This window comes from Lagopus muta, chromosome Z, assembly GCF_023343835.1.
Source record: "Lagopus muta isolate bLagMut1 chromosome Z, bLagMut1 primary, whole genome shotgun sequence".
Classification (NCBI taxonomy): domain Eukaryota; kingdom Metazoa; phylum Chordata; class Aves; order Galliformes; family Phasianidae; genus Lagopus; species Lagopus muta.
This window is the reverse complement of record NC_064472.1, coordinates 36994716-37011525: the sequence shown is the minus strand read 5'-3', so window position 1 is coordinate 37011525 and position 16810 is coordinate 36994716. Positions and strand designations below refer to the sequence as shown.

General features: G+C 37.7%; 1 protein-coding gene across 3 annotated transcripts in view; it reads left to right on the top strand.

The window, feature by feature from the left end:
• The window catches only part of TRPM6 (transient receptor potential cation channel subfamily M member 6), a 92564-nt gene that overhangs the window by 48626 nt on the left and 27128 nt on the right, over window positions 1–16810 (top strand). For all 3 annotated transcript variants that reach the window (XM_048931937.1, XM_048931936.1, XM_048931935.1), the window contains 9 exons: window positions 92–247; window positions 2545–2679; window positions 3467–3595; window positions 6564–6815; window positions 7723–7897; window positions 9414–9528; window positions 11077–11276; window positions 13641–13773; window positions 15113–16245. In XM_048931937.1, coding sequence (XP_048787894.1) covers window positions 92–247; window positions 2545–2679; window positions 3467–3595; window positions 6564–6815; window positions 7723–7897; window positions 9414–9528; window positions 11077–11276; window positions 13641–13773; window positions 15113–16245 — 2428 coding nt within the window. The remainder of the gene's footprint in view (window positions 1–91; window positions 248–2544; window positions 2680–3466; window positions 3596–6563; window positions 6816–7722; window positions 7898–9413; window positions 9529–11076; window positions 11277–13640; window positions 13774–15112; window positions 16246–16810) is intronic.

The following is a 16810-nucleotide window of genomic DNA, read 5'->3' as shown; positions in this document are numbered from 1 at the left end:
TTTTTGCTATCTCTGTGCATGGCAATCTTTGGCCTCAGGACTATGCTTTCACTACTGAATTAATTTTCTGAATCTCATATTCCTCTTTTAGGTCATTATAAGTATTCTCCTGCCTCCCACTATCTTGATGCTGGAGTTTAAAAGCAAGGCTGAAATGTCTCATGTGCCTCAGTCTCAAGACTTCCATCAGTTCGCATGCTACCATGGTGATCAGAGCCCAGCCAGCACTAAAGATGTCCTGTCTCTGGTTAGTCTGTGACAAGCAGTCATTTGTGTCTGTTTGTTGAATGAGGGAGGAACATTCAGATGGAAACAATGGCACCAGATTCTCAAGTAGGGCTTTGAGTCCTGGTTTGGGCAGAACCTGAATGGACCTTTGGCAAGTCACTTAATCTGTCCTGCACTGCTCATATTGAGAAAATAATTCCTGAACTCATAGGAATACAGAAGTTATAACTGTCAGTCAATTTTGCTATTATTTTAGGGTATAAACTCTCTACTCTCTTTATTCAAAGGTATCTCTAATTCTCAGTCTCTTGAGTCTAATTAAGTCTTCATATTATTTAAAGCATAATGTGCTTTTGGTTTGGTCACATAAACTTAGTACTGAAACACTCTATGGGGTCTTGTATTTGCACTAAAGTCCTTGGATTTGAATGTAGAGAGTCTCTAGCATAGGTGAAGATTTTTCCCATTAAGATCTGAATTCCTCCAGGCTTCCGCTAAGCAGTGTTGTTTGTCCTTTTTCCTCATTTTTCACAATTCCTTGAATTAAAATCATCTAGAATTTTTCAGTGTGAGGCAGATATCAGACACAGAGAACTTCCTGCACATCAGTGTTGATAAAGCATTGACCAGTGAAAACATGATTGTCAAGTGAAATGTGTCAGGCAGTCTTGCTCTTCCTACAGAAGACGAGGTATAGGTTGCCTTGGACCTTCTCAGTTCACTTTCAATTTGCATAAAATAAGAGTGGATTACTGTCTAGGGCTTTTGCTGCAGAATTGCAGATCTGTTAATGCCACACCTGTGTTTTTTATTTCTGATGTGGAAAACTGCTCAAATCTCTTACTCCCTGCAGTGCCTGTCTAATATAGTCAGCTCAGAAAGAGCTTTCTATGGGGTTAGGTAGCAGCTATGATACACACAAAAGGTGAGTTTTAATTACTTGCTTTCAGGACCCCCTGCAGTCTGGTGGAAGGCAGTGCAGCACTTTTTTCACATGTCCCACAAAGGCTGCTTCCCTTCTAAACCAGCAATGGGTTTAACTTCTAATACAGACAGTTGTTTAAAACAAAAGTCTGGCCTAGTTTTCTTAAATACTCTAATATGAAATATAGTAGAAAAAAGTATAGATCATTTCATCAGTGTACATGTGACACATAGAACATTTTTTACATGTAGTTATAAATTCCGCTTTCTTGGATATTGAAGTCTTTCATGGGACAAGTTCTCTTTTAGCTTAGAGAGGTTCTGGTGAGAGTATGTCAGGATGATTCAGTATATCAATTTCTCTGTTTTATTACTTTTCTGAATCAAAGATGATGGAAAAATATTTAGTTTTCTGCCCATAATTCAAGGAGGAGTTGTGTAATGGACATAGATCTCCAGGTCCTGAAAATGCTATGCTGCAGATGTCTACTAACATTAAGTCTTAGCATCAATATTAGCCAAGACAGTTTACTTACACTAAAACAAAGTAAAATGAAGTAGTTTGGTTTCTCCCGTCCTGACCAGCTATTATCTCTCTATAGTTTCGTAAGGGTACTCCATTTCATCTCTTGAAACTCCTTTCAAATTCTTCTGTTATTATTGGTTTTTTCTTGTTTGTTTGTTTGTTTGTTTGTTTGTTTGTTTGTTTGTTTTCCCAGCTGTCTGCTGCTGTGAGTCTGCAGCAACTCAAATTCTTGTGTCATGAGAAGGGTTCTTGTACATGTGTCAAACTGTGAACGTAGAATGATTTGTTTTTTCCTTTATTTTAATTTTGCTGAGGAAGAAATTATGTATTTTTTTTCTAAACAGATTTTGGGACAGAATATTTGTTTTGTCTTCATCTTCTAATGAGGCATATAATACATCAAAAATAGCAACTGGATTTCGTATTTATTACTTCATTGTCCTGACATTTTATGTGCAAATATATTTAGATCGTGTACAATGGACCGAAATAGGCTACTTATTTCTTTGCTTCGTAATGGCTCACAGATGTGAGTGGATTTCTAGACAACACACTTAAGTCAAATAGAAGTTGCTACTTGTCTGTATTTTAAAGGTCTTGCTGAAACGAGAAACGTGTCAGAAACAGGACCAAGTTTAGGTCTGCTGATCTCTACCTGTTAATCATAAGAGCAAATACTAAGAGGTATTTATAGTAGAAAAGCTGTGACGGTAATGAAATGGTTGTAACAAGATAAAATCAAGCTAGAGTAATTTTTTACAGATTCTGAACAAAGCATAAGCATTTGTGTGTTCTGCTAACATAGCACAACCTTTGCTGTCATAGGCTATGGTTTCTTACTTTTAAAATGCTCTTTCCTTTTAAAGAAAGATTGTGATGTGGAGAAGGTAGCTCACACGTCTGATGAAAGTCAAGTAGACGACGCACAAGGAAACCTGACTGGCACTAGAAAAATCTATGAGTTCTACAATGCACCGATTGTCAAATTCTGGTTTCACACGGTTTGTCGTTGCACAAAAACTTAGATTTCCAAAATTCTCCTTGATTTCTAAAGTACTACTTGATACCATTTGTTCTTGTTCTTAGCCCAGCATGGACTAACTGGTGGGGAGGAGTGGGAAAAGATGTGAATATTTCTCTTGCAATCTCGCAATTGCATGAAAATCTTTTCAGCTAAAATCACGTAGCTGCTATTGAAAAAAGCATAGAAACAGCACACCCATCAAAAAAAAAAAAAACAAACAAGGAAAAAATCCTATAAGAGTCAACTACTTTATATGTTTTTAACCTCAGATATATTTATTGCATGTTTTGATACCTTTAAAGTATGTTTGCCATTGATTTTGTTCTTTTTATATTTTAGAAGGCACTTACAAACCATTTGTGATTCACACTGACTTTGAGAATGGCTACTTGATCAGGATAAATGTACTGCCTTTATATTCAATTAACAGTGTGCAGATAATAATATCTATACAGAAAGATAGGTAGATAGTTAGAAAGATGGATAATAGTCTATTTCATATTTTGTGACTGGGGCCTAACTGAATATGCACTGCAGTAGTTCATTTTCTGTTTCCATCTTTTGAGCACCAAAGCACAAGTTTGCTGATTTTTAGGTTTCCCCAGAAAATGCTTTAAAGAGCTGGACTAAAAAATTTTAAAGTTCTCCAGTTGTTTGAATATATTGTATTCAAAGTATATTTGGTTATACTCAGGGTAATCATTTGTTATTATGTCTGCAGAAATTTTTTCACGCATCTGAATAATATACCATCTGTTTTTCAGATGGCATACATGGCCTTTCTCGTGCTCTTTACTTACACTGTGTTGGTGAAGATGGAACCAAGACCAAGTGTGCAGGAGTGGCTTGTTATTATTTATGTTTTCAGCACTGCCATTGAAAAAATCAGAGAGGTAAGCTTTTCCTTTCACACTTCCCTTACAATAAAGATATATTATAAACAACAAAATACAACTGACTAGAGAATGCCAAACCTTGAATTTTCCATTGGAGGGAATTTAGTGGCAGAAAGAATTGCATAGGGCAATTTTATTTCTGTGATTTTTTAAAATATGAAGATCTTTACTTGGGCTTATAAAATAAATCTTAAAGGTTGTCCTTAAATCTTTTTTTTTTTTTCTGGGTAAGCCACTGTTATTGTACAGCTTTTTTGAAAACAATTGTGCAAAATTGGGATTTTGAGCCCAGTGTAGAGAACTAAGCTGTTAGATTTCCTATAATGAATATGAAGTTTGTCTGAAGATATTACTTTGAATGTGTTATCAATGTAATATTTAGAGTAACCTAAGGCTTTCTACCAAGTCAAACTGGTTTGCATGCATCAGTATAGGTTGGGGGCTGATATGCTGGAAAGGAGCTCTGTGGAGAAGAACCTAAGTGTCCTGATGGAAAACAGGTTGTCCAGGAGTCAGCAGTGTCCCTTGTGGCCAAGAAGACCAGTGGTATCCTGGGTGCATTATGAAGAGTGTGGCAGCTTATTGAGGGAGGTTATCCATCTCTTATGCTCTGCTGTGTTGAGGCCACGTCTGGAGTACTGTGCCCAAGCTCCCTAGTTGAGGAAAGACAGGGAACTACTGGAGAGAGTCCAGTGGAGCAGTGTAAAGATTTTTAGAGGCCTGGAGCATATGAGGAAAGGATAAGGGATGTGGGACTGTTTAGCTTGAAGAAGGGACTGAGAGGGAATCTTATCAAGAGAATGGGGCCATGCTCTTTCTGATGGTGCCCAGCAGCAGAGGTGATGAGCACAGAATCACAGAATCACAGAATCACAGAACTGTAGGGGTTGGAAGGAACCTCCAGAGATCATCGTGTCCAACCCCCCTGCCAAAGCAGGTTCCCTACAGCACGTCAAACAAGTAGGCATCCAGGCAGGTCTTGAACATCTCCAGAGAAGGAGACTCCACCGCCTCCCTGGGCAGCCTGTTCCAGTGCTCCGTCACCTCACTGTAAAGAAGTTCTTGCGCATGTTTGTGCTGAACTTCCTATGCTGCAGTTTCCCGCCGTTTCCCCTTGTCCTTCTCCATTCACCACTGAAAACAGTCCAGCCTTGCCATTCTGCCCCCCACACCTTAGATACTTATAGACCTGGATCAGGTCCCCTCTCAGTCTTCTTTTCTCAAGGCTGAACAGACCCAGTTCACTCAGCCTTTCCTCATAGGGGAGATGCTCCAGGCCCTTCACCATCTTCGTGGCCCTCCGCTGGACTCTTTCCAAGAGATCCCTGTCCTTTTTGTACTGGGGAGCCCAGAACTGGACGCAGTACTCCAGATGAGGTCTTACCAGGGCAGAGTAGAGGGGGAGGATCACCTCCCTCGACCTGCTGTCCATGCTCTTTTTAATGCACCCCAGTAAGCCATTGGCCCTCTTGGCCACAAGGGCACACTGCTGGCTCATGGCCAACCTGTCATCCACCAGGACACCCAGGTCCCTCTCCGCAGAGCTCCTCTCCAGCAGGAGATTGGAACACAGGAAGCTTCATCTGAAGATGAGAAAGAACTTCTTTAATTTCTGGATGACAGAGCACTGAAACAAGCTTCTCAGAGTATATGAGAATATTTAAGTAGTATATGAGCATATTTTAGTATGGGAATAGCATAGAATTTTTATGGCTGCATGAGAAAAAATTGAAAAAACTGTACAAGGATTGTATAAGTGGAAAAAAAAAAAAAAAGAGAATATGAAATAAATGGGGAAAAAAAAAAAAAGAGAATATGAAATCTATGAAAAAGAGAATATGAATACCAAAGTCAAGAACTTTGAAGATCACTGTTGTGTTGTTGCACTGTGCTGATAGGCAGAAGTGGAAGCACCAGGTCTTCTTTCTTGAATTAACATTCATTGAACACTTTGGAATTCATTTTTTCCTGATTTCCTTTGTCTGTGTACTAGTTCTGGCCAACTATCAAAGACTATATAGGATGATGTGTCTAACATCCATCAGATTAACTGCTGAGGGTCTGATTAGATGTAACTACAAGCCTTTATTTCTCTAGTTTGTATCAAATAATGGTTAAAGCCTTAAATCCTGATTCTTCAACTAGTTTCTCATGAGAGTTTCTCCAGCTGAATTGAGTAGGATCACTTGCTTACGTGAATGTTCAAATGTATAAATTATTGCAGGATAAGGGCATAATGTTTAAAAATCTTTCTTTCACTTGGTACTTATCAGTATGACCTTACGTAGCACTACATTACTGGTCTCATTCATGCATTGTGCAAAGATTTTATTTACAGCCTCCCAAAGATTCCACTTCACACATTTGCTCAGTGAAGCCTAAAATCCCTTTGGGGCACCTCACAGTTCAAGGAGCAAACATTTCATTCTTTACCTTGCTAGTTGCCAGCACTCTTTTTTTTAATGTGTCCTTGGTGTAATGCAAGGGTTTTGCTTTGCATTTTTGGTCTGAAAAAAGAGGACTTAATTTTTTTTCCATTGAGGTTAGGTTGATATTTTTCCATGATTATGGGCTTTGGAAAGGTCTTTTGCAGGTCATAACCATTCCTCAAGAAAATACTAATTAATTTATAATGATAAATATGCATAACCATTCTCTACTCCTTGCTGTTTTCTACTGAGGAACACACTCTTCAGTGTCTGGGTACAGGCATAGAACTTGCTATTCCAAGAATATCTATCTTATTTGTCTTGTCATATTTGAGCTATATGATACTACAGATTAAATCTAAACCTCAGTGAAGACTGAATTGCAATATGTTGTTTGTGGGTCTGCAAAAAAATAGAGAAAAGAGGGGAAAAAAAAGATAGATTTTCAAACATCATAAAACAGTTCAGACAGAGAAAGTTAAAGAATGTGATTTTCATGGATTTCTTTTCTACACATTCTACCACATTCTATTCAGGTGTTTATCTCAGAACCTGGAAAATTCCGCCAGAAAGTGAAGGTGTGGATTTATGAATACTGGAATTTTACTGATTCGTTAGCTATCATCCTGTTTATGATTGGTTTTGGCTTGCGCTGGTCTGAGCCCCCTGTTCAAACAGTAGGGCGGCTACTTTACTGCTTGGATATAATATTTTGGTACGCTCGGCTCCTTGATCTTTTTGCTGTGAATCAGCATGCTGGCCCATATCTGACAATGATTGGGAAAATGGTAAGTATTATATTGTGGAACAATTTTATTGCACTCATGACATCTACTGAGATATCTGTGAAGGTCAGCAGTGACAGAAAAGAGCAATGGTCAAAGGAGATGTTTCCTGATAACTCACAGTGAATGCATTACCTGAAACTATCATGATTTTTTCTGTTTGTGACTTGACAGTCAGATTTCAATTTATTCACAAAAGCCTTTTTCACTTAGTTCCTTAGAGAAGGGTTGTGTTTGAGTTGAGTTTCTGATCCAGCCTGATAGTAGGAGGAAGAAAAATCACCATGTCTTGCAGATAGGCTCATTACTATAGATAATTCCCCTGGCTCTTGGAAACTGCCTCATTATTATTTTACATTTTGATTCAAATAATTATACTCCATTTTTAGTTGGCAAAATTTCTCTGAGATCAAAGTTAATTTTTTTTTCTCTTTTGGTATCTGAACTGCTGCTGAACTGTTGACTAGTCTTGAGGGACATATGCAGATTCCCACTGTAATTTCCCTCAGATCTTGGGAGCTATCTTATTAATACTTTTATATTCTGTCTTGCATAGTAATTCTGATTCAGTGTTAGAAGGGAAAATCATTTTAACTGCTGCTCCTTACTTTCAATTTGGAAAAAGATACCATGGATGACAAGCACAATCACAAGGCCTCTGCAATTTTCAGATCTTACTTAAGATCTTAAAGATTTGAGCAGCAAGTAGGACCTGTGGTCTTTTTAGTCCAGAAAGATTTTAACCTCTAGAAAATGTTTTTATTTCCTCCAGTGTATTAGATTGTTGACCTTGTTTTTGTATTCCTATTGGTAAAAGCAGTAACTGATTATCTTCTTTAAAATGTATTTGCATGTATATATGTGTAAAAAAGTTACATATAATTAATACAGTTAATTCTTCAATGCCTAGACAGCAAACATGTTCTATATTGTGATTATGATGGCCATAGTTCTGCTGAGTTTTGGCGTCTCACGAAAGGCAATCCTTTCACCAGAAGAACTTCCTTCTTGGTCTCTGGCACGAGATATTATATTTCAGCCCTACTGGATGATGTTTGGTGAGGTCTATGCTGCAGAAATAGATGGTAGGTAGTTTAAATGTTCACTTTGGACTGATAAGTTTTGACCTCACATTGGATTTCTTCTTTTTCAAAAACTTTTGAGTCCAAAATACAAATAGCCTTAATTTGTACAATTGCATGATTACAGATGAAAATATTTGTTTATTTGTATAAAATGAAGATTAAACTTTAAATCTTTCAAATTTAACTTTTGAAATGAAGCATATTACAAGGCTCAGAGCAGAGCACTTAAGGGCTAATAATAAGCTAAATCTTGATGAGAGTATTTGGCAGTTATATGAGCTTGTGACAGGACAGTTAAAAGCTAGTGATCTTTCAGAGAAAAGATAGCAAAGTTGCCGTAATGGGAGGTAGAATAAGGGGAAAGAAAAAAGGAAAGAGAACAGTGGAAAATGTTTTTTCACCATGGTGAGGTACCTGGCATCCTTCTTAAGCAGATCAACGAGTTAAGCATAAAAATAAATAGATTAAATGAATAGGAAAGATGTTGCGTTCTTGATTATGACATTGACCTTGATTCAATAAGGCAGAAGAATCAGTCACTCCAGTAATTTTTCATTATAATAGATAGAAAGCACTCTGATGCTCCTACTCTTTGAAATAAAAAAGAAAGTATGCATATAGAAATAGATATTTAGGATATATAGTTCAGCTTAGGCCTATTTCTTTTAAATAATTAAGGAAGTAACATCTGTTATCATTGCTGAAATTGTCACGACAGATATGTGTCTTGGTTGTATAAATCAAAATACTTTTAATAAAAGTGCTGCACTAATTTTCACTATTTATTTCATTTAATCACTTAGTAATGCTACGCTTTTTGAAGTTTGAAACTTCAGAGATGATTTCTGTAATGAACCTGTATGCTGTAAAGTATCTCCTGAGTTTAGGGCTGGTGTGTTATAAACGTGTTTTTAACTTTGTCAGAGGTCATTTTGATTAAAAAATTCTAAACATTGGAAAACTTTTATTTTGACAGTTGGAAAAAAAAAAATCAGGAGGGATCTCTTAGTTTCTGTAATACATCAAAAATATCCATTGCCACGTGTACATTTGCACATGAATTAATTTGGTTTTACTGAGGCTATAAAGGACTAATGCTTCAGTAATGATAAAACAGTCTTGCAGCTGTATTTTTTCCACGTAGTCACTGAAAGCTTTGTGACTTGCTTTAAAGATTAGTTGCTTTAAGGATCACTTTCAGTTTACGTGTTTACAATCTCTCAAATATATTGCAGTTACACTGTCTTTCCCCTTATCAAAATGTTGTGATATCTGGTATGATAACTGATATTTATGACATGGTGCCTAGAACTTCTAAATTACAGCATAAGCTATGAGGGAGTAGGATCATAAAGAGGTCTCCTATCTTCCTTACGTGGAGGTAGACTTTTGACAACATACATTTGTGGAAGTTACCAAGGACAAATTGGTTTTTGCTAAGGCAAAGGAGCAGCATATGTCCTTGCTGTGCTCTGCTTTGATTTTCTTGCTAATGCTGTATGTTTTTCCCTTCCAGTCTGTGAAACCAATGAAGACTGTCCTCCTGGCTCCTTCCTCACACCATTCCTCCAAGCTGTCTACCTCTTTGTGCAGTACATCATCATGGTCAACTTACTCATTGCTTTCTTTAAGTAAGTACCATGTTATATTACTGAAAACACAAAACAAAACAACAACAACAAAAAACAACAACAAATCTCACCCCAACCATCCAAAGACAAATGATGGACATTCTGCCAACACTTCTGTGTTGATTGTTTTGTGGTTTGAACAGAATCTGACAGTGGACAACTCTTCTTGGCAAATAAGCAACTTTTATTCGGCTCTGAAATAATTTGTCCTTTGTTCTTAGAGATTGTATTTGTTGCACTGACAGCCTATATAATGTTCATCACAAGGTAGCACAAGATGTAAATTAGCAGATAATAAGGGAAGGGAGTAACAACTTTGGAGGAGCACGCTCTTCCTTTTAGAAATTTGAAAATTCCTGTTGTTCCATGCAATTGTGGTCTTGAATTGAAATCTAACCATAGTGCATTGAACTATCTGTTTTTTAATATCTGCTGCCAGTGTAGGAGGCTTTTTCTAATGTCTTTATAATGATTCTAACCTTTTGAGTTTTAGCAAGGAAACCATTGAAGTGATTCAAGTTCTGTGTCAATATTAGTAAAGAACAGTGTAACCCAAGTAGTTAATTTTCTAGAATTATAACATTTTTGGGGAAGTCAGCTGTAGGTTGAAAAAATTTCTAAGCTAGAGATGTAGTGATTAATATTCAGGAAAATGGAATGATCAGAACTCATTCTATTCCCACATCCAATTAGAAATCCCTTTCTTGAAATTGTAGCAAGGCATTAATTTTTTTCTTTAATACACTGATGTGGAATTGTAATTTGAATTATTTCTAGATTTAAACCTTTAGCAATGATGATATGTTAAACCTTCTGCTTAGTGATTTGATTGTTCCAGAAGTGGGACCAAAAATGAGTATGAGCAATATATTTAATTATGCTCCCAAAAGCAAAGCTGATGTTTTTGTGAAAATATGTTGAGTGTTTAGTTTGACTGTGCAACTGAAACTGAAGTGCCAGAGGCCATGAAGTTGTTTTCCTTTACTTGGATCAGTCATAGTGCAGAGAATGCTCTGTATGACAGAAGAGCCATATTTAGTAATACCACTACTCCAAAGAGTAACCCACAGAAGAATTGCTTATGTAGCTGCCTCTAAAAGCACATATTTTGCTGTAGGAGTAGTGCCCCAAAAAGGCAGTAGAAATGTTGTTAACACTTTTCCCTTAGCTTGATTCATGTACTTAATCCAGTCCAAAGAGGCAGACAATGTTGAATTCCCACAAAGGCTATGTATTACAGTTTAAATAATCTGGTTGAGATTTCAAAGACACTTTAGGGATGTTTTTTTGCCCAGTTCCCATTAATGTAAATGGGAATTGGATCTCCCAGTTTGTTAGGCAGCTTTGAAGATCTCATTCTCTGTGCTGTAGCTGCAGGCACATGCTGCTGCTTTGTTAAATGAAAGTTGTTAAGCTGATTTAACTTCACTGGAGGAATGGGACTTTTCTTTTGTGTCACATCAGATCTTTAGACAGGCATCTTGTGCTGTATTCAGAAGAGTCCTCACAGGAATGTTTTACTTTCCTTATCCCTTTATGTCTTCTCAGTAATGTTTATTATGATTTGAAATCCATATCGAACAAGCTCTGGAAGTACAACCGGTACCGCTACATTATGACCTATCATGAGAAGCCATGGCTGCCTCCACCTTTCATTCTCCTGAGCTACATTGGACTTCTGATAAACCGCATCTTCCGCCATCAACCCTCAAATGAGTCTGATCAAGAGGAAGGTGACGTTGGACTGAGTAAGCAGAGCTAATCAAAGGGCCAGCAGAAATAGCTTATGAAGAATATTTTGCCAGTCTCAAATCTCTTTGTAGCTCAGTTTTTCAAGAAAGAGATTTTCCAGGCCAGCAGCTGTTTTCATTTGCAAGCCAGAATTTAGTGTACCTGTGAGACAGCTTATAGGAAAAGAAGTGACTAGGGGAATGTGTTGCTTTTTATTTGGCTTTTGCTTTCCTCACTTTTCGTGCGTTGGTTAAAATGTAATGTAGGTAGTAATAGTGAAGAACTTAGTCAGGCTCTGACTCCCAGTTTTATCTTTAATTGTGCTCAGTCATAGCTATTTTCATTGCAGCTGGCCTATAACTGGCAAGATGTTGTACACTTATCCTTCTGAAATGACATAGATATATTACAACTCAGACGTGAAATAACATGATGCTGACTTTTTCAGTAGTATAGAATGACCCCATTTTTAACAAACAGTACTGGAAGCCTACATTTTTGCACATTTGTCCTAAGAAGACTATCAATTCCTTTTTAACTGCCCAAAGTTCAAATGCTTTTGATTACTTTGTATTTTTTTTCTGATAACATTCAATGACTTCTTCCCCATGTATCCTCCTACCATTACATTTTTACACTTTCTTTTTCTGGAGCTTAGGTAGTTGGGGTTTGTGGTTCATAAATTAAAGTTTAAGTGAAATGCCATTGAATGGGATGAGACTCCTGCTCTCAATTCCTTTTGTAATGAGAATCATGTATTTAAGTTAGTTCAGAGTATTTTGAAGTGAGAGGTGCTAGCAGCTCATAAAAAAGATGCTTCAGCAAGTGACTCGTGTCCTTGACTTCTTATGGAGTACATTACATATAGCAGAATCTGTTCTTGACTTCATGGCAGCAACTGGGGGTATGATACCTGACATTTGAGAACATTCTTGATACCTAATAACTGATCTGATCAGACCCTTTTTGGGTTACAATTCATTCAAGATTTTCTCTACTGAACATGAAAGTGTCAACATATCTGCCACGTACAGATTTCAAAATTCACAGCTTTACAGGTTTCAAAAATGAGCTTAACTAATCAATGCTGAAGCAGCTTTACTGCTGCTCCTAGGCTCAGCTTCTTCTTCATGGATGAACGCATCAGCTTGCCTTTGAAGTATCACTGCTCTTTTTATATGCATGTGTAGTGTAAGTTACTGTCAGAGCACAGTGAGTTTCTTGCTTGCAAGGTACATTAGGCATCATGAAAATTCTGACTGCTTAGCACGTTCAAAAGTCCTGAGATAGAAGAGAGCTCATACCTTGCCTATAGTTTTCTCGGAAAGTGATTTTTTTTTCCCCATTTATATGCTCTTGTGTTCCTTTTCTGTATGCCTGTATATTGCTTGACAAGTTTCTTGTACTTAAATTTTTGCTGTGATTAAAAAATTGCTTTTAGCAATGAGGATCCAGTGCCACCCTGTGGAAAATCAATGAAAATTCCTCACAGAGAATGTGAAATCTTTGAAGCAAGGTTACAAAGAGGTCTGAGGTAAAGGAGCTTAGCAGGTGATTCAGTGTCTCAGACATGTTGTGGTGCTCCCCTGCGATGCTGTTTGTTACAGCTGTATGCACCTGTTACAAACACAGACATGTTGCTCGGCATAGATAATTTCTTGCAAGCACAGTGGGAACTCTGGTGTTTAAAAAGAAAAGAAAAAAGAAACTTGGAAGATGTGGAATTTGTATCAAAGTAGCTTTCCTTCATATGCATTCCTTCATACTGACTTATAATTGATCCATTCTCTCAGAAATCTTACTTGGTGTCTGTATAAGATTTCTGAGAGAAAGTGAATAATAGGATTATGAGCAGTCTAAACTGTGGAGTTTAAAACTTTTGAATTTTTTTTTTTTCCTGCCAGTGGTCTTGATATTTTATGCCTATGAAAATGTAAAGCAATTAAGTGAAAAAAAGCCTTCACAGCTTTGAATAAATATCTGAAATATCTGAAATATCACTGCTTAATGAGTGTCTGCTTAATGAATGTCTACCAAATTGCAGTAACATCTTCGTAAGTCTTACATACTGCTATATAAGTTTTGTGAGTCTGGGAGAAAGCAAATGTTTGTGAACAGTCAGTATGTAATGCTGAGTTTTTAAAAGGAAATACAGTGGAATTCTCATCAGTGGGGTTTTGTTCCCTGCCTAAGAAAAGATGAAAAATACATTTTTGTGTATTTGGCACTTCTGAACTTTTTTCCATAATCCCAAATTTCATGGAATTAGGTCTGTTGACAAAGGAGGAAACCTATTTTGGCAGTTTTCTTTTTTTCGTGGACGCTTATAAACAGTTGCATTTGTCAGCACACTTCTTACCAACTTCTACTTCTTTGTATAGAGCTGTACCTGAGTGATGACGAGTTGAAGAAACTCCATGACTTTGAGGAACAATGTGTGGAAAAATATTTTCATGAGAAGAATGAAAGCTTGAGTTCCAGTGACAGCGAAAGGATCCGTGTGACGACAGAGAAGTATGTTTTGCTACACATTTGTGCTCTTTGTATGCATTAGTTCTATAAAAGGACTACTAATGCTTTTTTAGCAGTTATGGCCATTATGAAAATGAGAGGCACATGTAGGCCCTGCTAATTTGATGGAAATGTAACTTTTCTGTTTGAACCAAATGTTGAGCCTGGCTGTGAAGCCTTGCTGGCAGAATTGTATCCCTGCATATTTGTAGAGTGTGCAGATGCTTTATGGGATTTGGGTGGTTTCATACTGACTGGCAGCTGAACACCATACCTCTCTCTCACCACTTCCGCTCCTCAAAGGAATGAGGGGAGAAAGCACAATAAAAAAAGAGCTCATGATAAGGACAGAGAGATTGCACACAAGTTACCGTTATGGGCAAAACGCACTCAGCATAGAGTGATTAATATAATTTATTGCCTATTACTAACAGACTAAAGCAGTGAGAAACTAAAATCAAACTAAGAACACCTTCTCCCACATTGACTACCTTCTACCTCCTTTTCCACACAGAGAAGGGCTGTTGTGATTCCATAGCAGTTCTTCATCTACCACTCCCTCATAGTCATTCCCTTTCCCTGCTCCATGTGAGGTGTCTCCCACTGGATGCTGTCTTCCAGCAGAGTACCAGAGAGAGTACCTTTAACAGATGTAAAGATAATGAATTGGTTAAAAAAATACTGTTTCAGGCCAAGTTCTTGTTTGTTTCACTGGAAATTCGAAGACCATTAAAAAGGCTTTGCTTCTTTTTCAGCTGCCTTTTTTTTTAAGATAACTGATATAAACGAATTTACCAAAATATGTTCCAAAAGGCTTTACAAGTTGTTGAGAAGACCATTTTCCTAGCAGTTTACAGTATTTGAGAAATGAAACAGTATCTGTAGAGTATCCGTAGCATGAAGCTTTATCTTTCTCATGTTTGCACAGGAAGTGTAGAAATGAAAGATAACTGACTGACAAGAAATACTGTACTTATTTTATATTTATTTTTACAGCATTTACACTTACAATGCAGCATTTCTAAAGCTTTGACCTCCTGTCCATGGCTTAGTGGTTCTGTATCATGAAATGGGGATTAATAGAAATGTGGTATTTTTTATTAGATACTTACTGAGCAAAAAGCCTACTTCCTTAACAATCACTGACTTTTGGCTCAGTAAACTGAATGGCATGTTTCAAGCCTCCGTGGGTTGCCAAATACACATTTTCATGGGAATGGAAGTCACCATAAAAAATACAAAAGACTTTTTTAAATAGTGCTGTTTTAAAATGTGTTCATGTGCTAATCATCTGGTAAGCTGAAGTCAAGATATTTTAAGTATCATTTCTTTTTTCATCTAGGGTGGAGGAGATGTTTCTGCAATTGAAAGAGGTGTATGAGAAGGTATTTTATATCAAGGAATCTTTGCTTTCCTTGGACAGCCAGCTGGGACATTTGCAAGACCTGTCTGCTTTGACAGTGGACATCCTGAAAGTGCTTTCAGCTGTAGACACACTGCAGGTGGAAGAAGCCTTACTGGCTGACAAAAAACATAGGCCCTGTAGAAAGCTGCCCCACAGTTGGAACAATGTACTCTATTCCAAGACCCTGAGCAGTCTAGAATGTTTGTATGACAAGAAGTATCACTACTACAGCATGCCACCCTCACTCTTAGGGAGCTTGGTGAGGAGTCAGCAGCCATCAAAATATACAGACCACATACTGAGGACTGAGAGTGACAAGCTGGTAGAAGGTAGTTCTCATAAGATAGAAAGTGATGACACACTTACTTCAGGTGTGTCCTCTGAGTCTAAGTCATCCCCCAGATATGGACAATTTTTGCTAGTTCCTCCTGATCACCAGCGGGCACCTTTCTCTGACACCATCACCTTAAACTTGTCCTTTTCGAGCACTCCTACCAAGTACAGGGAACACATATTCAATGATGGACTGCAAAGCAGCATTGCTGTGCAGCAAAACTTGCGGAGCATCAGCCTTGTTGAAAAAGAGCCAGAAAATTATCAATGGAATCAGAGAGACTTTATTATTCACCTGCCTTCAAAAAAGACTAATGCCACAGATGCTGATCATTCTCTCAGTCTCCAGACATCGCTTGAAGTCAGAGAAAATGCAGCACCCTACTGTGATGACAGGGAAGAAACCGAAGGTGGTTATGTGAACTGGGGATTCTCTGAAGGTGATGAAAAAGGAGTTTTCAGCTCAAGGGAGAAACAGAAGAAGGACCTGTGCATACATTCCACCTTTAACTGTGACTGTAGTTGCACAAGTAGACCTCCCACGCACATACAGATAAAAGAATCTAAGTCCTTCTCCTATAACTCCAACAGCTCACGGCACAGCATCGTCATTTCTGAGAATAAACTGAAACACAGCACCTCGTGGATCAGTCCACTCTGGAAGCAATGGAGTTTCTGCAAGAACTTACCATCCCCTAAAAAAGAGAGGAGAGGGAAAAGCTGCAAGGCCACAGATGGTAAAAATAAAATGCTGTACCTCTACAGTATCTTTTGTTGAGAAACTCAATATGTTATTAAAAAGTGTCTCTTTGGTACCTCAGCACAGCTAAGGGTAGTAAGCAAACAGTTACTCCTTCATTTTCTTTGTGCTGGGAATCACTGCTGTGGGGGAGTTTTAAATTGTGCCTGGTATCTGAGCTGGGTGGCATCATAGTGTCAGCCACAAAACAGCCCCACCCTGATTGTCTGCATCTCACAGCTTTGGCTACTCAGTTGTGGTGTTAGAGGAACTATACTGGCTCTAGGGTAGTTTCCTACCCTGGTGAAGCAATGTAAGAATTACAGAAAACGAAAGAAATTACAGAACCCTGAGAGATGTGTTGACATTATCATAAGTCAGAAGGTTCTGTTGAGAATGAATAGGTGTACACTTTTACAGCAGGCTTAAAATCCTCCCTGTCCACAGCCAAGTTTTCTTATGGACAGCTTAAATATAGCAGATTTCACTTCTAAGTATAAACGCTATGAGATTATAGATAACATTTGCTGTTTTCTGTCTTATGATGGTGACCATCTTTGTAC